This window comes from Babylonia areolata, chromosome 20 (genome assembly GCF_041734735.1).
Source record: "Babylonia areolata isolate BAREFJ2019XMU chromosome 20, ASM4173473v1, whole genome shotgun sequence".
NCBI lineage: Eukaryota > Metazoa > Mollusca > Gastropoda > Neogastropoda > Buccinidae > Babylonia > Babylonia areolata.
In genome coordinates this window covers 3,283,777-3,306,276 of record NC_134895.1, presented here as the reverse complement: position 1 = coordinate 3,306,276, position 22,500 = coordinate 3,283,777, and the positions used below count along the sequence as shown (strand labels likewise).

Here is a 22,500-nt window from a genome sequence, read left to right as displayed (position 1 = left end):
GGCTGAAAAGTTTTGGAACATGTTCATAGCAACCACATACTTCTAAGCAAGATATGTTCATGAAATTTGGCACACACATACGTAGTGGCAATATCCACAATTACACAAAGTTTGAAAGAAAAATATTGAGTGTATTTGATTTTATTCAAATAAGAATTTTCTTTTTTTTTTTTTTTTTGGAAAAAATTGCCACTGAAGTATTAGTATACTTACTTTTTAATCACCTCAATATGACTAAAAAAAAAAAAACCTTCCAGTTTTAAGACAAGATTTGTTGTGGTGTTGTTTGTGGTCCAATTACTATGAAACTTTTGCTTTGTATAGTATGTGTACTAAAATTTATGCCAGATTAAAGGTAAAAAATGCTAAATCATGATGCCGAATCATGTAATTGTTGTAATTTAATGTGCTCACTGGCTTAGTGTGCTTGTGATATTACCATAATCTATACAACAAGCACAACAAAATAACAAAAAAGATCCACACAACAAAACTGCTCATACAAAAGGTACAAGTTCATGTGTGTTTTATCCCAGCATAGCATCAAATGAAATAGACTTCATAATCCAAATGGACACTTCAAACACTTCATCTGCAAAGAAAACCTACTTGTCAAACCCATACTTCACACAATAAAGACACACAACCTGTTCAAACAAACACTCAATCTGCTAAAAAAAAAAAAAAAAAAAAAAAAAAAATGTGCAGATATGTTGCACAGGTAATCAATTCTTGTGGTACATAGTGTCATCAGGGTGGATGGTGTTGATGTTGAACCTTCTTCCTCCACTCTTTTTTCTCTACTGGTGGTGTCAGTATGTTCCAAAAATGCATGGTTTATCCTGAAACAGTTTGTTATGTAATACTTCTTTATCTCTTTTCATTTCCTTTGTTTTGAATTATTTTCTACATGTTCTAAAGTTTATTCATTAATGCTAATAATGTTAGATTAAATATCAACAGTAATTTCAGTTTTGTACATTTACATCACAGCTTTCATTCTTTACACAGGACTTTACAAAATGCTTTACTTCTAGTTCTATGTATTTTATCAGAAAATAAAAAAAGAATACACTTTTATATATATATATATATATATATATATATATATATATATATATATATAAAAATCATAATATAATCAGACAAAGCAGTTTACTGATAATAAAAGTATGAAATAGTGATTATTAATGCTGTATCACTATGAGTATCAGTGTGCATATCAGTGTGCATGTGCATGACATGCTGCAATCCATTAAGTTACTTTATGCATAGTGGCATTTCAAGCACATGCACACTTATATCATTTATGTAAATGTCTGTGCAAAAGTTTACAATTCCATACATGTACATCTAGACAAAGTTTGTAAAACGAAACTAAGTTTGCACACTTCATGGTAAATTTATACTATAAATCATAGTACATTAACAGTTGACTCACTCACTGATAGATAGTTCACCAGCAGACAGTTCTTTAGTTGACAGTGTAGTTAGTGTGGTGGTGTTGCCTCTCCTTCTGATGACATGACTTGCCAACAGTGATCTCAGAATTTTTCATTGGTGTACAGGCAGGCATATAAAGTACCATCATATCTTTCAGGGCTGAAAAAGAAATTGAACTATTAGTAATACTGTTAGTATTTACTGTTGACACAACTCTATATTTATTTACCTCAAAACAACACAGACACAGAAACACACACACACACACACACACACACACACACACACACACACACACACACACACACCAACCTGACACACATTCACATAAAATATCCATTGAAGCAAATTCTGTGAAACTGAAAACTGTTCATGTCATGCCCCTGTACCTCCCCATGCTCAATTACATATAATGGTTAAACTGTGAAGGGACAGTGTGTGTGTGTGTGTGTGTGTGTGTGTGTGTGTGTGTGTGTGTGATATTGTGTGAGTATGTGACTCACTGTGTGACACACATTGTGTGTGTGTGTGTGTGTGTGTGTGTGTGTGTGTGTGTGTGTGTGTGTGTGTGTGTGTGACATGTATACACACTGTGTCACACAGTGTGTGTGTGTGTGTGTGTGTGTGTGTGTGTGTGTGTGTGTGTGTGTGTGTGTGTGTGTGTGATCTTTTAATTTACATTCTGTTAATTTCCTCAGAATCACTTTATTCTTTTAATCATTTTTATTCCACATGTCAAACAGTGAATTTCTGTTCCAATGTAAGACAATAAATCAGTCTTGAATCAATCATTGTTAAATAAATTATTATCAATTGATTATATCATCATTACATTTCAGTATTTGTCAATGTGGGTAAAATAAGAATGCTTACCTTCAGACACTTCAGCGATATCCAGTCCCCCAGTCACTTTGCTTGCATATTCCTTGTGTGAGCTGTGAGAAACACAGTTCTGTCACTTCAGTGCAGCAAGTCAGTTTCACTTGTTTCCATGTCAGTCACAACACTGATGGCACCTGGTGCAAGTGATTTCGGCAATTACAGGCGAAGGCTTCCAACCTTTCTGTATCTAGTGCAAATGTTGATTCGTCATCAACATCAAAATTAATATTATTGTTGATGAAAGGTGAACGACAACCCTGCGTCGTCTGCTTTCGAAATCAGCGTTGCCTTCGTGCCACTGAGATCGATTTCATGACCATCAGCCTAGTTAGAACGGTCAGTTCCATCAATGAAGTACTGGGTTAGAAACTCACAAATGTCGTCTTCTTCACTGAATGGCAAAATGTGTGCAACGCAAGTGTATCTTGTCAGGAAATCGCCAAGTCACTCTTGAAAACGTGCTTCCGAACCCTGCGACAATGTTTATTTGAGCTAGCGTGCTGAATGGCTGGTTTCGTCACGTGGCCTCTCTCGGCCAATGACAGAGGGGATTTTCCTTCATAGTGACGCATTGTTTACGTAGTGTATCCTTATTTTGAAAGCGACGATTCGCTCGTTGTTAAAAAATCAACCAATGAGAAGGACATAGATTGAAAGATATGGACTTGACCTTCAAAACAATGTATGATTCGACCGGTCGATTCCAAGAGATGAGGGAGGGCAAGCTTGTAAAAGTTGATCGATTTCGCGAAGTCATAGGCGATCAGAATGACGGGTTAGGCATTTTAAGCACACTTTTAAGGCAAAAGAAGACACAGTTATGCCTAGATACTTCAATATGAGATAAAAGAAAGCCTAAAGTTTACTATGAAGTCAAAATCTGAAAATCGACAACCTGACCCCCACCCGCCTAAAATCGCCGCTAGCGGGAAAGTTGGTCAGGGACAAAGCGACTCATTCCGTGGTGGAGGGTCACTTAAATGTACATGCAACCGTGTCCGACGACGACCACCAGAACAGCAGAGGAGGCAACTGCTGTCCTGACTATCCAGGCTAGATTTTTTTTTTTTTTTTTTTTTTTTTTTAATGAAAGTGGGGAGTGTCTTGCCCAAGTTTCATCCACGCTCTCTCAGCCAAGAGGGTTTTCAGGACAGTCAGCGTTGGGTATGGTTCCCAAAAGCCAACTGGGCCCCCAGGGCTGCAGCACTAAGAGCCAGCGCGATCTTGCCTCATATTTTGAGAGTCATAGTCCTTCACAAAAGGCTGAAGTGTAAATTACTTCAATGGATAAACCATTGAACATACAGCTCTCACTTTGCTGTTGGCCCAACTACAACAGTAATGTTTGCTGTCCATTGTACAGTAATGATTCATAATAGTAGTAATAATAATAATGAGAAACTATAATGATGATGATGATGTGTATGTATGTGTGTGCGTGCGTGCGCACGTGCTTGAGTGTGTGTGTGTGTGTGTGCGTGTGCGCGTGCGTGCTTGTTTTAATCTACCGACAATTATCACGGATTTTTGTTTGACATGTTTTTAAGCTTCTTTTTCGGGTGTGTGTGGGGGGGGGGGGGAGGGGGGGGAGGGGGGGCAGGGGCGAGGGTGGTGTGGGGGGATAGTGTGCCTGATCAGATCATGGTGGTGTTTATACAACGTGATTGCACGAATGAATAATAAGGATTTCCACGTGGATTGATGAAGTATTTTGAATTGGACTGGATTGGATTGGACTGGGGTGATTAGTTATCAAAATACAAACCATGTTTTGATTTATTTTGGATTGGACTGGATTGGATTGGACTGGGGTGATTAGTTATCAAAATACAAACCATGTTTTGATTTATTTTGAATTGGACTGGATTGGATTGGACTTGGGTGATTAGTTATCAAAATACAAACCATGTTTTGATTTATTTTGAATTGGACTGGATTGGATTGGACTGGGGTGATTAGTTATCAAAATACAAACCATGTTTTGATTTATTTTGGATCGGACTTGGTTGGGCTGATTAGTTATCAAAATAACAAACCACGCTTGACTCCCCCCCCCCCATACCCCCCCCAACCCCCATCACTCCCTCACCCCCACCCACACCACCCCCACACGCACACTGCGCAGGACGGGCCTTTCGCCTGGGACAAGCAGACCCAGGGCCTGATCCTGGCCTCCATCTACATCGGCTACACGCTCTTTCTCATCCCCGGAAACTACGTCATCCACCTGTTCGGCGTCCGCCTGACGGTGGGCTGCAGCATCGCCGTCATGTCCGTGTGTCACGTGCTGTGTCACCCTGCCGCGCTGCTCTCCCCCTGGGCCGTGCTGGGGCTGAGGATCGTCATGGGAGGCTGCACGGTGAGTGAAGGGGTAGGCGGGGAGAGGATGGGGGCGAGGGGAGGGGATTGTGGTGGTGGTGGAAGGAGGAGGGGAGGGGCTGGGTTGGGGGAGGAGGGTGGATGTGGGAGGGTGGGGCGGTGGGGAGGGGGGAGGTCAGTGGAGTCACACCTCTACAAACTACTGGTGAGTGGTGATCTCACGTCTCAGTCCAATGAACTAAACGAGTTCATTGCCATCAGCAGGTTGAATGGGTTTTGGACTGTTCCACCCACCAGGGGGTGACAGGTTGCCACACACGCCTTCATCTGCAAGTGACGTTCAGATCTCAGAACTGCGGATCCCTTCCAACCAATGGGAGAGGACGGGATGGCCGAGTGATGACCTGTCTATTTCTAGGAGGGGGGTGGGGTTGGTCAGCACCCAGCACCCAGCAGTCAACATCAGACTCCTCCACCAAAGGGCGGGGAGGGAGGGGGAGGGGTGGGGGATGATGGATGGAATGGTGAAGAATGCCAGGACAGGTTAGCTGACCACAGGTCAGTCAAATATCTCACGTGTTTCTTCGCGTTCTTCGCAGCTAACAGGCATCACAAGAAGTTTGTGATATCATTTTACAAACTACTATAATACTGTTCCATGAAATTGCTGGCTCTGGCAGCAGACATTCCATCAAGCCAAACGCGAACAGAAAAAACCCAACAAGAACAACTTTAACAATCGAGTTTTTGACCTCATTCCTTTCATTTACAGGATATGTGTAAAAGATGATTGTATGTAATGTTTCAATGCCCCCAGTGGGCACACGAAATAAACTCCTTGCCTTGCCTTGGATCTGGCCTCAGGCTCTGTCCATCCATTGTAACGAAAGGAGAGTTAAGGACAAGTGATGATCATGGTAAGAAAAGGACACGGTGAACGTGAAAGGGGTACAGCGTTCTTCTACACACGGGCACACTTTAGCATCATCAGACACACAAGGACAAGCGTGCGCGCACACACACACACACACATGCAAACACACACACACGCACGCACACATGCACGCACACATACATACCCCACCACCCTCCACACACACACACACACACACACACACACACACACACACAGACAGACACACACACACACACACACACACAGACACACACACACACACACACACACACAGCGAGGCGGCAAGAAAGCCATTACAGTGTAAACATGTATGAAACGCAGCACATTTTGGTCAGAATATGGTACACTCTCAATCCTGTGTTGTCCCCACGCATCAGGCATTCACCCTGGTGGGGATGTACGGCATGTGGACGCGGTGGGCGCCGACCAGCGAGCAGAGTCAGCTGCTGGGCATCACCTTCTCAGGGGAGATGATCGCCATCGCTTCCGCCTTCCCCCTGTCCGCCCTGCTGTGTCAGTACGGGTTCTGGGGAGGGTGGCCCTCCACATTCTATACTTTTGGTGAGTGTGAGTGTGTGGGGGTGAGGGTTGGTGTGTGTGTGTGTGTGTGTCCGCCCTGCTGTGTCAGTACGGGTTCTGGGGAGGGTGGCCCTCCACATTCTATACTTTTGGTGAGTGGGGGTGTGGGGGTGGGTGTGAGTGTGTGGGGGTGAGGTTTGGGGTGTGTGTGTGTGTGTGTGTGTGTGTGTGTGTGTGTCCGCCCTGCTGTGTCAGTACGGGTTCTGGGGAGGGTGGCCCTCCACATTCTATACTTTTGGTGAGTGGGGGTGTGGGTGTGGGTGTGAGTGTGTGGGGGTGAGGGTTGGGGTGTGTGTGTGTGTGTGTGTGTGTGTGTGTGTGTGTGTGTGTGTGTGTGTGTGTGTCCGCCCTGCTGTGTCAGTACGGGTTCTGGGGAGGGTGGCCCTCCACATTCTATACTTTTGGTGAGTGGGGGTGTGGGGGTGGGTGTGAGTGTGTGGGGGTGAGGGTTGGCGTGTGTGTGTGTGTGTGTGTGTGTGTGTGTGTGTGTGTGTGTGTGTGTGTGTGTGTCCGTTCTGCTGTGTTAGTACGGGTTCTGGGGAGGGTGGCCGTCCACCTTCTATACATTTGCTGAGCGGGGGAATGGTGTGGGGGGGGGGATGTGTGTGGGGGGTCGGTGTTTTTGTGTGTGTGTTGGGCGAGGGGGTATTTTTCTGTCTCTCTGTCTCTCTCTCTCTCCCTCTCCCCATCTCTCTCTCTCTGTGTCTCTGTGTCTCTCTCCATCTCTCAATCTTGCGCGAACATAAGTGCACTCTTCCATGTTCCATATTTGTCCTATCCCATTGTGCGCGCGCGCGCATGCACACACACACACACACACACACACACACACACACACACACACACACACAGAGAATAATAATGAAGGAGAAAGATTGGTGGCGGGAGAGAGAGAGACAGAGAGAGACAGGGACAGACACAGAGAGATAAACAGAGAGACGGACAGACAGACAGAGAGACACACAGAGACAGAGACTCGGACACACAGAGACGGAAAGACGGACAGACAGGAACAGAGAAAGAGACACGGACACAGAGAGACAGATGACCACAGCCCACACCCCTCAACACCACCACTACAATACTCTCTGTGTGTTCGGTCAGGTGGGCTGGGTCTCCTATGGAGCGTGGTCTGGTTCCTGCTGATGACCGACTCCCCGGAGAACCACCCCCGGATCTCCGCCAATGAGCGTCAGCACATCATCACCAACAGAGCTGACGTCACCCTCTACACGGAAAAGGTGACGTGTCGCCCCTCTTACGCCTAATGATCTGATGACGTCACGATGAGTCGGGAGTAAAGCTACATTAGTAAGAGTTATGGAGATGGTGATGATGATGCCTTGCATTGGCAAGGATGACGATGATGATGATTATTATTATTATTATACCACCACTACTACTTCTACTACTACAACAATTACTACTACTGATACTTCTGCTAGTAGTAATAATTATAAATGAGTGTCTCACAGCTTCTCCCCACAATCACCAACATTGTCAACTCATCCCTTCTCACTGGAACGTTTCCATCCACTTTCAAAACTGCAATAGTCCGGCCTCTTCTGAAGAAATCCAACCTTGACGCAAACATTTTGAAAAACTATCGACCAGTTTCTAATCTTCCATTCCTGTCCAAACTCCTTGAAAAATCCGTCCTGAAGCAGCTCAACAATCACCTTTGTTTCAACAATCTCATCCACCCATTTCAGTCTGCCTATCGTGCTGACCACAGCACCGAAACCACTCTCCTCCACATCCTGAATAACCTACTGCTAGCGTCCGACTCAGGACAGATCTCCCTTCTCACTGTTCTCGACTTGTCAGCCGCCTTTGACACGATAGACCATTCAATCCTTCTTTCCCGTCTTCATTTTACATTTGGTATCAACGGCACTGTTCTAAACTGGTTCAAATCTTATCTCACTGATCGATTCCAGTCTGTCATTGTTGATAATTTCCAGTCTGAACCCGTTAAAATTGAACATGGAGTCCCACAGGGATCTGTTTTAGGCCCAGTGCTCTTCACACTGTACACTGCTCCTCTCGCTGAAATTATCAACCGCCATAATGTCAGTCATCATTCTTATGCTGATGACACTCAACTCCAGAAGAGTGATACACCTGAAAAACTGTTGTCGCTCTTGCAAGAAACATCTAACTGCTTCCTGGATATTCAAAATTGGATGACTCTAAATAAGTTACAATTGAACGCGGACAAAACTGAAGCAATGATCATAGGAACTAAACAAAAACTCTCTTCCATTACAACTAATACAATCAAACTTGGCAGTACATCCATCCCTCTGTCCACTTCAGTCAGGAACCTCGGCGTTGTCCTTGACAACACACTGTCCATGCAAACATTTATCAATCAGACATGTCAATCCTGCTACTGTCAACTGCGGTGCATCAGTTCCATCCGGAAATATCTGTTGCCTTCGCAACATCTAGACTTGTCGTTTCTCTCATTCTCTCTCGCCTTGACTACTGTAACTCTCTATTGTCTGGTTTGCCTGCTTCATCCATTCAGTCCCTTCAGCGCATACAAAATTCTGCTGCCCGCCTCGTCCTCAGAAAGAAAAGATCTGAGCACACCACTCCTCTTTTGCAACATCTCCACTGGCTCCCTGTCTCACACCGAATAAAGTACAAGATCAGCACTCTATGCTACAAATGTATTCACAAATCAGCCCCTTCCTATCTCTGTGGCTGCCTTCACCTCTACACTCCATCTCGCTCACTACGATCAGCTTCGGATCCACTCCACTTACACATACCCAGATTCAAACTCTCGACTGTTGGCCACCGTTCTTTCTCTGTCTCTGGACCTTGCAATTGGAATGAACTTCCTCTTTCGCTTCGTCAAGTCTCCACACTCAGCTCTTTCAAGTCTGGCCTTAAAACCCACCTCTTCCCAAAATAGTCTCCCTTCCCTGCCTCTTCCTTGTTTTTAGGTTTTTTTTCAGTTTTAGAGTTATGCGTGCGTGAGAATGACTGGTGCGAAAGCGCTTTGATTTGTTTATGCACAAGATTCAGCGCCATATAAGTACCATTATTATTATTTTATTATTATTATTATGATGATACAGAAAACGACAATATAATAAGAAAAAATAAAATAATAGACTTCAGCAGTTCTTGCTGGTGTAATGACTACCCTTAGACCAACAGTCAGTTTCTGCTTGTACACAGACACTGCAAAACATTGTTTCCATGCATAGCTGTTCAAGGCTTATGTTTTGTCGTTAAAACTCCCAGTAAATGGAAACTGTATGTTACTTCAAAGTTGTTTGGATGTGTGAAATGATGCCCTTTGTTAAAACTTAGGTGCTTTTCTTTTCTCCTTGATGTTCAGTTAAATGGTTTATAATATTGTGAGTTTTAACGATTAAGAATGGTAACTGGTGAGGATCGCGTTAGAAATAATAATAATAATAATAATAATAATAATAATAATAATAATGACGATGATAGCGAAACTGATAAAGATGACAGTGATAATCACGACAAGAAAAAAATTAAGTACATGATGATAACAGATGGTGATGTCGACGAATGTGATGGTGATGACTATAATGATGTCGACGACGATGATGATAATGGTAAAGCTGATGAAGACGACAACGACGATGTGACCATGATGATATTGATTTTGCGGTGATGATAATGATGACGACGACGACGACGATGGTGGTGGTAATGGTGATGACGATGCTGATGATGATGATGATGATGATGACAGTGATGATGCTGACGATGACGATAATGACGATGATGTGCAGGCGTCCATACCCTGGAAGAACATGCTGATGTCGTCCTGTTTCTGGGCCATCGCCTTGGCGCAGTTCGCCTTTTACTGGGGCTACTTCATGCTAGTGTCCAACCTGCCCACCTTTCTCTACGAAACTATGCACTTCGACATTCAGTCCGTAAGTTGTCGCCGTGCTTTGTCGTGTTAGCGTTGTCTAGGGTTGTATGGGGTAGTACTACGAAACCATGCACTTTGACATTCACTCTGTAAGGGGCCGCTGTGGTTTGTGCTGGCGTTGTATAGGTTTACGTTGGATAGTATTATATAAATACGAAACTACGCACTTCGATATTCAGTCAGTAAGTGGCCGCTGTGCTTCAAGTTGTCGTGTTAGCGTTGTATAGTGTTGTATGGGGTAGTTTTAAGAAACCATACACTTCGACATTCACTCTGTAAGGGGCCGCTGTGCTTCAAGTTGTCGTGTTAGCGTTGGAAAGTGTTGTATGGGGTAGTTTTACGAAACTATGCACTTCGACATTCACTCTATAAGGGGCCGCTGTGCTTCAAGTTGTCGTGTTAGCGTTGGAAAGTGTTGTATGGGGTAGTTTTACGAAACTATGCACCTCGTCATTCAGTATGTAAGTGGCTGCCGTGCTTTATTGTGTTAGCGTTGTATAGGGTTGTATAGGGTAGTATTACGAAACCATGCACTTGGGAATACAGTCCGTAAGTGGCCGCTGTGGTTTGTGCTGGCGTTGTATAGGGTTACGTTGGATACTACTGTATAAATACGAAACTATGCACTTCGATATTCAGTTCGTAAGTGGCGGCTGTGGTTTGGGCCAGCATAGTACTGGGCAATGTGGTATATGAAAGTGTTGTGTAGGATATTATAGGGTTGGTACGAAACCAAGCACTTCGACTTTCACTCGGTAAGTTTTGTGCTGATGTTTAGAGAGGTGTAGTATAAAATAGTGTTGTGTAGGGTAGTACTACAGAAGTGCGAAACTGGACAGGCCTTTTGATTCTTGTCTTGTGTGAACGCTTGAGCCTTTGTGGTAGACACAGATGGAGAGAGAGAGGGGGAGTGCAAGAGAGACAGACAGACAGACAGACAGAGGCAGAGAGATTGACATACACAGAGAGTGTGTGTGTGAGTGTGTGCGTTTGTGTGTGTGTGTGTGTGTGTGTGTGGTGTAATTTTGTTGCCTGTTGTTGTATTGTTGTTGTTGTCGGTGGTGGTGGTGATGATGATGGTAGTGTTGTTAATGTTGTTTATATTATTGTTGATGTTGATGTGCACACGGACCGATACATGTGTGTGTGTGTGTGTGTGTGTGTGTGTGTGTGTGTGCGTGCGTGTGTGTTCGTGCGTGCGTGCGTGCACGCGCGCGCACGTGTGTGTGTGCCTGTGCTGTGCCCACAGAACGGGGTGTACTCCATGCTGCCCTACATCGCCCTGTTCCTGGTGGTATCTGGCACCGGCTTCATCTTTGACGCCGTCATCAAGCGACGTCTGCTGTCCAAGCTGGCCGTCCGTCGACTGTCCACCACCCTGGGTAGGTGGCCGCCGCTCCTGGGTGCTGGAACCTGGGCTGGGCGGCATGAGGCAGCTTAGTAGCACTAAGAGTGCTTATCGTTAGGAATGTTCCCAAGTCCACGGTAAATTCCGGAAATATACTGGGAGTGGTCTTAACTCTGAGCAAACTTAGCGCTGCAAAGATTGCCTCGTGCAACGCGGCCCTGGTGTTTTGTGTTGTCGTCCTGTCGCCCAATTAGCCCCCAAATTCTTCTTCTTCTTCTTTTGTGGGTTGCAATTCCCACGTTCACTCGTATGTGCGCGAGTATGACCGTTTTTACCCCGTCATGTAAGCAGCCTTGCTCCGTTTTCGGGGTGTGTGCATGCTGGGTATGTTCTTGCTTCCATAACCCACGGAAACCTGAAATGCATTACAGGATCGTTAACGTGCGTATTTGATCTTCTGCTTGCCGTATACACACGAAGGGGTGTTCAGGCACAAGCAGATCTACACGTATGTTGACCTGGGGAATCGGAAAATTATCCACCCTTTACCTACCAGGCGTCGTTACCGAGATTCGAACCCTGGACGCTCAGATTGAAAGTCCAACGCTTTAACCACTCGGCTATTGCGCACGTCCAGCCCCCACCCTTTCAGCCATTCGTGTTTTTCCTTCTTTCTTTCTTTCTTTTTTCTGATTTTTTCCCTTCGTTCTTCCTCTTCCAAATTTCACTATACCTGTCGCGCTGCCTGTGGCAATGGTGCACTTCCTTCCTTCCTTCCTTCCTTCCTTCCTTCCTTCCTGTCTTCCTTCCTTTCTTTCAGCCTTCACCGTTCCCGCTGTGCTGCTAATGGTAATGAGGCATTTCTTTCCTTCCTTCCTTCCTTCCTTTTCCAACCTTCACTATTCCGACAGTGCTTGCCACTTCCTTCCTTCCTTACTTCCTTCCTTCCTTCCTTCCTTGCCTGTTCCAGCCTTCATTCCCGCATTGCTGGTAGTGGTCACGAGGCAATTTATTAGTTTTCTTTCTTTCTTCCTTCGCTAACTCCCTCTAAAAATCTATTCCTTCCTTCCTTCCTTCCTTCCTTCCTTCGCTAACTCCCTCTAAAAATGTATTCCTTCCTTCCTTCTTTCTTTCCTTCCTTCCTCCCTTTGCTAACTCCATCTAAATATCTATTCCTTCATTCCTTCCTTCCTTCCTTCCTTCCTTCCTTCCTTCCTCTAAATATCTATTCCTTCCTTCCTTCGCTAAATCCTTCTAAAAATCTAATCCTTCCTTCCTTCCTTCCTTCCTTCCTTCCTTCCTTCCTTCCTTTCTTCCTTTCTACCTTCCTTCCTTCTTTCTTTCCCTCCTTCCTTCCTTCCTTCCTTCCTTCCTTCACTAATTCCTTCCCTCCCTTCCCTGTTGCAGCCTTCAGCATCCCGGCAGTGCTCCTGGTGGTGATGAGCCACCTGCAGTGTCAGCAGGTGGCGGCAGTGGTGGTGCTGCTGACGGTGGCGGTGGGTGTCACGGGGCTGGCCATGACCGGAGGTTTCTTCGTCAACCCCTTCGACATCGCCCCGCGCTACGCCGCCAGCATCTGCACCGTCATCTCCACCATCGGCGTCACGGCCGGCATCATCAACCCCTACCTGGTGGCCGCCGTCACTGTGGACGTGAGTGATGAGGGGTCTGTTGGGTGGTGGCGGTGGTGGTGGTGATAGCATGTCGTTGTTGTGGATGACTGATGATGATCTGTTTGTGATAATGATAATAATAAGAAGAAGAAGTAGTATTAGCTCACTCAGTACGGCCAGTCCTCTCTTCTCCTCTACAAAGACCCCTCGGATGTCCAGTGGGTGTCTGAATGACCCAACCTTTAGCTTCCGTCGCCAGAACTGTGGTATTCTTTGTCAACATACACCTCTTCAGTATAAGAGCGTTCCGCTTGCAATATTTTGATGATGGTAATGGGGATGAAACGCTGTTAACGTCGTCTCTTTCGCCGTTCGTATGGAGAGAGTAAAGAAGAAGAAGAAGGAAGAAAAAGAAGGAGGAGGAGGAAGAGGGGGGGATGGGAAGGTGGTAGCCGTCACTGCTGATTTTAGGGATGCTGGCTGGTTTATAATGATGATGATGATCATGATGATGATGTTGCCAGATGGTGTTGTATGTGACAGGCGAGGAGTTGAGGCCCAGACCTCAGCCTGAATTTTTATCTTTTACAAATTAAAGAAACATCCTGAAACTGAAACTCCATGCCTCACCAGCAAACGCACGAACAGTGGCAGATGGTGTTTTACGTGAACAAAACTTTCGTCTTCGTATCCTCCTCCTAACACTCTCCCCTGATGATGACGACGATGATGATGATGATAACGTGCCGTCCCTGTGGATGTGAATGATGCTGATTGGTTTATACTAGTGATTATGATGATGGCGATGATGATGATGATGGTGGTGGTGGTGGTGGTGGTGATGGTGGTGGTGGTGATGATGATGATGATTATGCTGTTATGCTGCTGCTGCTGCTGCTGCTGCTGCTGATGATGATGATGATGATGATGATGATAGTTTACATAACAGCCGTCACTGGATAGGAGTGATGCTGGTTGGTTTATGTTAGGATGATGATGATGATGATGATGATGATGATGATGATGGTGGTGGTGGTGGTGGTGATTATGATGCTGCTGCTGCTGCTGATGATGATGATAGTTTACATTGCTGCCGTCACTGGATAGGAGTGATGCTGGTTGGTTTATGTTAGGGTGGTGGTGGTGGTGGTGGTGGTGGTGATGGTGGTGGTGGTGATGGTGATGGTGGTCGTGGTGATGATGATGATGATGATGGTGGTGGTGGTGGTGGTGGTGGTGGTGATGATGATGATGATGATGATGATTATGATGCTGCTGCTGCTGCTGCTGCTGCTGCTGATGATGATGATGATGATGATGATGATGATCACATTGCAGCCGTCACTGGATAGGAGTGATGCTGGTTGGTTTATGTTAGGATGCTGATGATGATGATGATGGTGATGATGATGATGATGATGATGATGATGCCAGGCAGTTGCGAGGAGTTAGGGCCTAGGCATCAACTGAATTATTTTTAAAAATTGAAATATATATATATTTTTAAAAAAATATTTTAAAAAACCCAATCGTATCTGTATCTTCACCCTCCTCATCCTAAAACTGAAACTTTTCATGCTGTCCTTGTCCCCCACACAGCAAACGCGCGAGCAGTGGCAGATGGTGTTCTACGTGACGGGGTCGGCTTTGTTACCGAGGCCTTCTTCACCCGAAAAAAATAAAGATAAAAAAAATAAAGTAATCAATTAATTAAAGTTCGTCTTCGTATCCTCGTCCAACTCTCCCTTCCTTGTCTGTCTTTGCACACAGCAAACGCGCGAGCAGTGGCAGATGGTGTTCTACGTGACGGCAGGCGTGTACCTGAGCGGCACATTCATCTTCTGCCTTCTGGTGAAGGTTGACGTGCAGCCCTGGGCCCACCCCTTCCTGCAGGAGGTGGAGTACATCGGCAAGGACACCAAGATCACCACGGTGGTAGAGTACAAGGAGCGGGACACCCGCATCACCACCGTGGTAGAGTACAAAGGGGACAACGCCCCAGCCACCACCGCCAAGGACCTGTCCAGCAACTCCAGCATCAAGATCGTCACCACCTCCAACGAGCGCGTCTCGGACAAAGTGGAGAAGATTGACAAGATTGCTCCTGTTTGATTGGCTTAATAATGAGTGTGTGTGTGTGTGTGGGGGGGGGGGTGCGTCTGTGCGGGGAGGGGTGGTGGAGTTGCTCCTGTTTGATTGGTTTAATAATGAGTGGGTGGTGGGAGCTGGTTGTGTGTGGGGAGGGAGGGTGGGGTAGAACTACATCAAAATCGTCTCCACTTTCAACGAGCGCTTCTCTTACAAGATGGTCAAGTGTGGGATGAGTTGATGGTTGTGTGTGGGAAGTAGGACACCGTCAGTAAGATCGTCACCACTTTCAACGAGCGCTTCTCCGACAAGAATGACAAGGTTGCTCCTGTTTGATTGGCTTAATGATAAGTGGGGGGGCTGGGGGGGGGGAGGTTGTTTTTGTGTGTCTGTGTGTGTATGGGGGGTCGGGGGGGTGTAGTGGGGCATGGGTTGGTGAGAGATGGGGCTGGGGAGGGAGATGGACTCCACCATTAAGATCGCCACTGCTTTCAACGAGCGCTTCTCGGGCAAGATTTTTACTGTTAACATTTTTTTGGAGATGGGAATTTCTTTTACTGGATGTTGGAGTGGGAGCTTGGAGGGGGCGGGGGGTATTTAAGTAATTTTGTATAGAGTGTGCGCGGTGTATGCTATTTCGCGAGCGTATTATTTCTATATATGTTTGTGTATTTATTCTGTGTTCATTGTTTTATAAAAAATGTCAATGAAAAATATCATGTTATATTTTTTTTTGTCAACAAATATGCAATGTGGATCTAAATGTTTTGAAACGATTGTCTTTTTTATGTCGTCGCTTATAACTTTTGTTTGTCATTTCATAGCTCCTCCTCGATATTCATTGTAATATGTTTGTTGTAAATGTTATTGACTAATGTGGTTTTTAAACTTCTGCCGCCTGTATGTGTGTGAGCATGTGTGCGTGATTTGTTTTCTCTGTGTGTGTGTGTGTGTGTGTGTGTGTGTGTGTGTGTGTGTGTGTGTGTGTGTGATTTTTTAATGTCTGTGAAGGCACACGCTTGTTTGTGTATGCTATGTCGTTCTTGAATATGTGTAAGCCAATACTTATGTATGTATAGTTGTTGTTTTTATTTTGTTAACGCCCTGAGCTCCCTGTTTGGGAGGTGTGAGCGTTAAACTGCATTATTTTTTTTAATTATTATTATTATTGTGTTGTTGTTGTTGTCATTGACCTACCTCTGAAAATAGGCCTACTTCTGAATGGTATCTGCCTCACCAACATTCCACAATAAATGGTGCCACGGAATTTGACAAGTGAAGCACAGGCTCTCGCACAGCCTGTCAAATGTGTCTGCTTGCTTATTTCGTCGTTATTTATATATATATATATATATATAAAGATTCATTTCAATTAAAGAACATATCTCAACCTCTGTGTGTAGTAGTAGTAGTCTTCAGTTTAACGTCTTCCACTTTAAGTGATATTAGACGGGGAAAAAAAAAGGGGGGGGGGGTGGAGGGCGGGGCGTGGTGGAGGGAACGGTATTGGGCAGAGGGTGAAAAATGGTGTGTGTGTATGTGTGTGTGCGCGTGTATGCGCATATGTGTGTGTGTGTGTGTGTGTGTGTGTGTGTGGTGGGGAAAGATACAGAGCACTGGAAAAAATAAAGCATTAAAAACGGGAGACATAGGCACAATATAGAAGGAAACGCTAACATCAAACAACTGTAACAACTATAACAAATGTCCAATTGGACTATGCAGCAAACCTTCTGCAATAGCAGATAGCATCTTGAAATTGTCAAAAATACATTCAAAAGAATTTTCCGAGAAGTTTGGTAAAAACGATTTCAGACTCTGACATTCAAAGAGTATGTGTTTTCTAGAAATAGATTCTCCACATATGCATTTAACATCTCTGCTGAACTTTGTTATAAAAGCGTTCAGCTTTATCCTGTTTGATAATGCCCGAATTTGCCTTAATCTGAATAAATTACTGAATGTATTTGATTGATTGATAGATTCCGGTTGTTGAATATTATTTATACTTTTATTTAAAACTTTGCCATTTTGCTGGTATACTTCCCTGACTTTGCTCCATGATGCTTTTTCTAGTAGGCGGTACCCCTCTTGTACAGACAAAGGTACATAAAGGTATGTGGTTCCCTGTTGGTGTTTTGCACCTTTTCTTGCAGCCCTGTCAGCCCATTCATTATATAGGAGACCAAGGTGAGAAGGAACCCAACAAAAAGTTATACGTGTTCCTCTCAAATTCATAAGATGTACAATGTGACTTATTTCTATTATTATTTTGGACTTGTTCTTACAATTTGATGAGTTTAAAGCGTATAATACAGATTTTGAATCAACACAAAATAAGACTTGTGGAAGGCAAACTGGAAGATCAAGAATATAATTTAAAGCCATAAGAACAGCGATAAGTTCAGCTGTGAATATTGACCGATCTTTACCAATATGGTATGATCGTTCAGTTTTCAGTTTTGGTATAACAAAAGCTGAACCTGGTTGGCCATTGTCTAGGAGTGAGCCGTCTGTGTAAATATGTAAGTGGTCACGGTATCGATTCTGAAGGTGTAATCTGACTTCTGTTACCATGATATTTGGATTTTCTTTTTTTGCAATGTCAGTATGATTGATATCAAACTGTGCTTTACTCATCTCCCAAATGGGGCGTGGACTTACTGTTTTCTGCGTGTCTCATTATCTTTTGGAAAAGGTTCGACACAAACGTGCCAATTGGTGTTAGATAAGATATCGTTTTAGCTCTTTTTGGGAAGTTGTTTTCAGATGTAATTCTTACTTCCTCCGATGTAAAATTTTCAGTTGTTGAGCTTCTCAATACGTATTTCGCACATGTCAGGTTTCGGTATTCATCCAAAGGTAATTCTCCTATTTCTTTATATGTTCCGAGGGTTGATGCGTGGAAAGGTACGCCAAGGGCAAGTCTATATGCTTTACAGTCAATGCTTTGAAGTTTCTTCAACAAATACTTTGGAGCATTGAAAAAGACTTCTTGTCCATACGATAGTTTGGATCGAATAAGTGATGATGATAAATGTTTCAATATCGTTGTATCTTGTCCCCAGTACTGTTTACTTCTCTGTGTGTGTGTGTGTGTGTGTGTGTGTGTGTGTGTGTGTGTGTGTTACTGAATATTTAAATTCAGGACACGAGGATTTTATCCTCTTTTATTTTTCAATTCATAAAACGCATCTCCTCCCAACCACCACCACCACCACCACCACCCTCTCCCCTTAACCACCTCCCGCCGTCTAATATCACTTAAGTTGATAAGACATTCGAGCACACGAACACACACACACACACACACACAAACAAACTTTCATAATACATACATTACATTCATAGGTACATACATATATATTCATATGTATCTATATAATTTTGTTTCTCTGCCTCTTTGCACACACACACACACACACACACACACACACACACACACACACACACACACAAACTTTCATAATACATACATTACATTCATAGGTATATACATATATATTCATGTGTATCTATATAATTTTGTTTCTCTGCCTCTCTGCACACACACACACACACACACACACACACACACACACACACACACACACACACACACACATTCACACACTCACACACACGCACTCATTAATACACGCATGTACCTACACAACCTTTTCCTGTGGAAATTTACCGGTTTGCAAATGAATGAGGTCTGGTATATATATTTTCTAGTTACAGTGTCGTTATCTTTGCAGATAATTATGAAGTATTGTAGATAGTTATTATGTAGTGTTGTAGATAATTATGTAGTGTTGAAGGAGAGAGGGGAAAGAAAGGGAGAGGATGGTTGTATGGTTCAGGTTATATATAATATATATATATATATGTGTGTGTGTGTGTGTGTGTGTATAGATAGATAGATAGATAGATAGATAGATAGATAGATAGACAGATAGATAGATAGATAGATTCTTCAATATTTGTGATGTTTGAATAATTTATTACGGTTTTAATATCATTCCTTCTTGATGACTTAGCGCGTATGTATGTATGTATGTATGTATGCTTGGCACGTTTATCATTACCATTATCGTTAGTTTGTGCATTGTGTTTGAACTGATCATAATAATTTAAAAAAAGTTCGTTTTCATTCGTCTTGTTCTACAGAGTAATTACTGTCTGTTTCTTTTCACACCCACTCTCTCATAATAGGACATACACAAACTCACGCGCGTGCGCGCATACATACACGGAGGCACGCACGTGCGCAAAAATATTTATGCTCTCTGGTTCTATTGTTAGCGTGTGTGTACTGTCCCCCTCCCACCGCCTTCCCCCGCACGCACACACACACACACTGCTCCTGCTATTGTTGTTGTTAGTGAAGAGAGTGTATTGGTTATGTGTGTGTGTGTGTGTGTGTGTGTGTGTGTGTGTGTGTGTGATTGCGTTTGTGCCTATGTGCGATCGTGTCTGTTTGCGTGTCTGTTTTCATGTGTATGCATGTGTGTGTGTGTGTGTGTGAGAGAGAGAGAGAGAGAGAGAGAGAGAGAGAGCATTGTAAACTGAAAAAAAAAGTAATTTATTTATAGCACGGTTGACATTCATACACATGAATACCTTGTTCCTTCCTTTTTGCTAGTTTTAGAACACGAACACTGTTATAAAATAATTCAGTAGGTATTTCTGTCAAGAAGAGCAGTGATGGAAAATCCAATGTCTTCTTTGTGGGGGGAGGGGAGGGGGTGTGGTAGAGAGAAAAGGGGGAGGGGGGAAGTGATGGATGCAACAAGGGTAAGGGGTGTTTGCTGTGTGTTCATACACCAGGTTGATATTTGCATAGTGAAAGGTTTCGTAATCATTTGTGAAAAGTGATGCCCCATTAAACATGTACAAAAACATGTTAACGCTGGCCTTCCTCTGTTGACTACTCTGTGTGTGTGTGTGTGTGTGTGTGTGTGTGTGTGTGTGTGTGTGTTTCTGTGTGTGTGTGTGTGTGTGTGTGTGTGTGTGTGTGTGTGTGTGCATGCGTGCGCGCGCGCGTGTGTGTAAAAGCTCAGAATTCCTCTTCAGAACTCTCTCTCTCTCTCTCTCTCTCTCTCTCTCTCTCTCTCTCTCTCTCTCAACATCATTCGTCATTGTAGACATGGAAATCTTGCAACACGTGCTGAGTTTATCTTGAGAAGTATACATTCTCTCTCTCTCTCTCTCTCTCTCTCTCTCTCTCTCTCTCTCTCTCTCTCTCTCTCTGTGTGTGTGTGTGTGTGTGTGTGTGTGTGTCAGTGTGTGTGTGTGTGTGTGTGTGTGTGTGTAAGCCCAGTATTACTTTCAAGCGCGCAATTCTGTGACAGACAGAGGAAAAGAAATCATAAAGCAGAGAAGCAAAGGTTACAATAGAATAACAAAACACTGAACGATGACGAACAATTCGACTCTTTATTGAGCAGATGTCACAAAACATGCAGTTAACTTTCCCTTACCTTTCCCATTTGAGAGCTGGCATGGAAAGCTCATTTCTGTACACAGGCAGACGATGAAGTAGGCCTATTTAACGAGCATGAAACACTCCTCGAAATTTAGTTTTCTGTTGGACTATTTTGAGAGTGGAAAAGGCAACACCCAGCACACATTCAGCCCGAAGATAGGCCCACTGATAGAGTAAAACATTACATTCGTACAGGATGAAGAACATTTCTCTTCAGAGGCCTATAATTTCAATCTTATTCATGTTTTCAAAATCATTAGAGCAACACGTTGCTGCTCGTGAACTGCTTTCTCCTGTGAACAGAAGTTATTCCCGTCAAACTTGTCCAACTCGCCCCCACCGACTTTTTTATTTTATTATTTTTTTTTTTTAATCTATTTTTCTTCTCTTTTTTTTCATCCTGCATGTTTGAACCACCCTGTCTTAGAAATGTAATGTTGTTGTTTTTTTCAGTCGGCTGTTGGTGAAGATCAGGTTTGTAGCATTCCATGATATTCCGGGAACCCCTACGGACGCTCAGTTCCAGAGGGTAACATCCTCTGCGAAATGCAATGGGGTTTGTTTTGTTTTTGTTTATTTTTGTTTTTTATGCTTCATTCCATTGGCTGCAGGTATTCAGTGATGGGCTATACTGATGCAGTTTGCTCATGTTACTTTGTTCTTAAGGTGAGTGGTTGGGCCCACGGGGGGAGGGTGATCGTTTTCAGCCACTTGGTTATAGAGTTCGATCCACGGTGCTTGAGTTACTATAGCGAAGTGTTTTATGACTGACAATTCTCCGCCGGTATCAGTACACAATCTCAAATGTGTTCAGGGAACGTACATAGCTTACTCAGTTGTGCATTAGTTTTGGTGTGGATAAGTAGACATACTGTCCTTTGTTTTTTTTTCATCTGTTCGGTGGCCAGTATATAAGAAGTCAGTTGTTTAATTAACACTTTCAATGATATATGTTTCCACGGCTCTTTGTAATTGTTTGTATGGTTATTTGAAGCAAATATACTCTAAAAAAAAAAAAAAAACACAACAAAAAACAAAACCAAAAAACAACCGTTGAGAAATGGATTTTCCTTAAACTTGGCGATGGAAGTGGCCACTGATCAGAATTAAGCTCAGCGCCAGGGCTCAGCCAGGGCATTTCAAAGTGTTCTTTACTGATCGGAAACAGGGGGATTAGGGAAATAACCGTTAATGTGATGGCCCGGCTTCGGTTACATAGGCGATCTTAGCAAAGCTTCAGTGCTGTTCGCTTACAATCATAACTGACTTGACCATTTTCCAAGGTCTCTGCTGATTCCGGCCATAAACTTTGGAGAGAGAAAAAAACACACTCTAAAGCTAAGGAAATGTGACTTCCGTCTGTGTTGCCAAGATCACCATAATTGTGTTACCAGGTCGATGTGTAGAAACATTGATCAGTGGGTTTCACTGACATGTTGTGGATCAATCAGCCGTGGGGGGCGAGTGGGGGTGGGGGTGGGGGGCGACTGAGAGGTGGGAGAGGGCGAGGAGGGATATATAGGGATTGATGTATACTGAGAAACTTTTAAGCGGGTATAGCCATAAATCCGGATCAGGCAAGCACTGATTCAGCATTAGCGGGGATGAGGAAATTCTACTAAATGGCCACGCCTCCTCATCAGTAAATCTGTATTCGAGCTTTCCAAACTTACGCAGTGCCAGCTGGTCGTGTTCTCGGCTCAACGTTAAGCATACCAGATAGTACTATGATGAGAAGAGCGCTGCTTTTGATGACTGCATTCGAAAAGGAAGATATCTGACCAAGTCTTACCACACACACACGCCGGTACCGGCAGACACGCATGCTCGCACGTCCGTCAGTTTCAAGCATGCACTGGCACGCACACAAACACGCACACACACAGAGAGACACAAACTACACACATATGC

General features: G+C 43.9%; 2 protein-coding genes across 3 annotated transcripts in view; both read left to right on the top strand.

The window, feature by feature from the left end:
- LOC143294913 (putative transporter slc-17.2) overlaps positions 1-15,158 on the top strand; it is a 40,212-nt gene extending 25,054 nt beyond the window's left edge. For both annotated transcript variants that reach the window (XM_076606430.1, XM_076606431.1), the window contains exons 4-10: positions 4,451-4,684; positions 5,938-6,121; positions 7,244-7,380; positions 9,925-10,071; positions 11,320-11,452; positions 12,826-13,070; positions 14,802-15,158. In XM_076606430.1, the coding sequence (XP_076462545.1) occupies positions 4,451-4,684; positions 5,938-6,121; positions 7,244-7,380; positions 9,925-10,071; positions 11,320-11,452; positions 12,826-13,070; positions 14,802-15,143 (1,422 nt within the window). In that variant the 3' untranslated portion in view covers positions 15,144-15,158. The remainder of the gene's footprint in view (positions 1-4,450; positions 4,685-5,937; positions 6,122-7,243; positions 7,381-9,924; positions 10,072-11,319; positions 11,453-12,825; positions 13,071-14,801) is intronic.
- A 6,524-nt stretch (positions 15,159-21,682) lies between these two features.
- LOC143294863 (coiled-coil domain-containing protein 78-like) overlaps positions 21,683-22,500 on the top strand; it is a 61,124-nt gene continuing 60,306 nt past the window's right edge. The window contains exon 1 of the mRNA XM_076606381.1: positions 21,683-22,500. This exon is cut by the window's right edge and continues 258 nt beyond it. The gene's annotated coding sequence lies outside the window, so the exon portion shown is untranslated.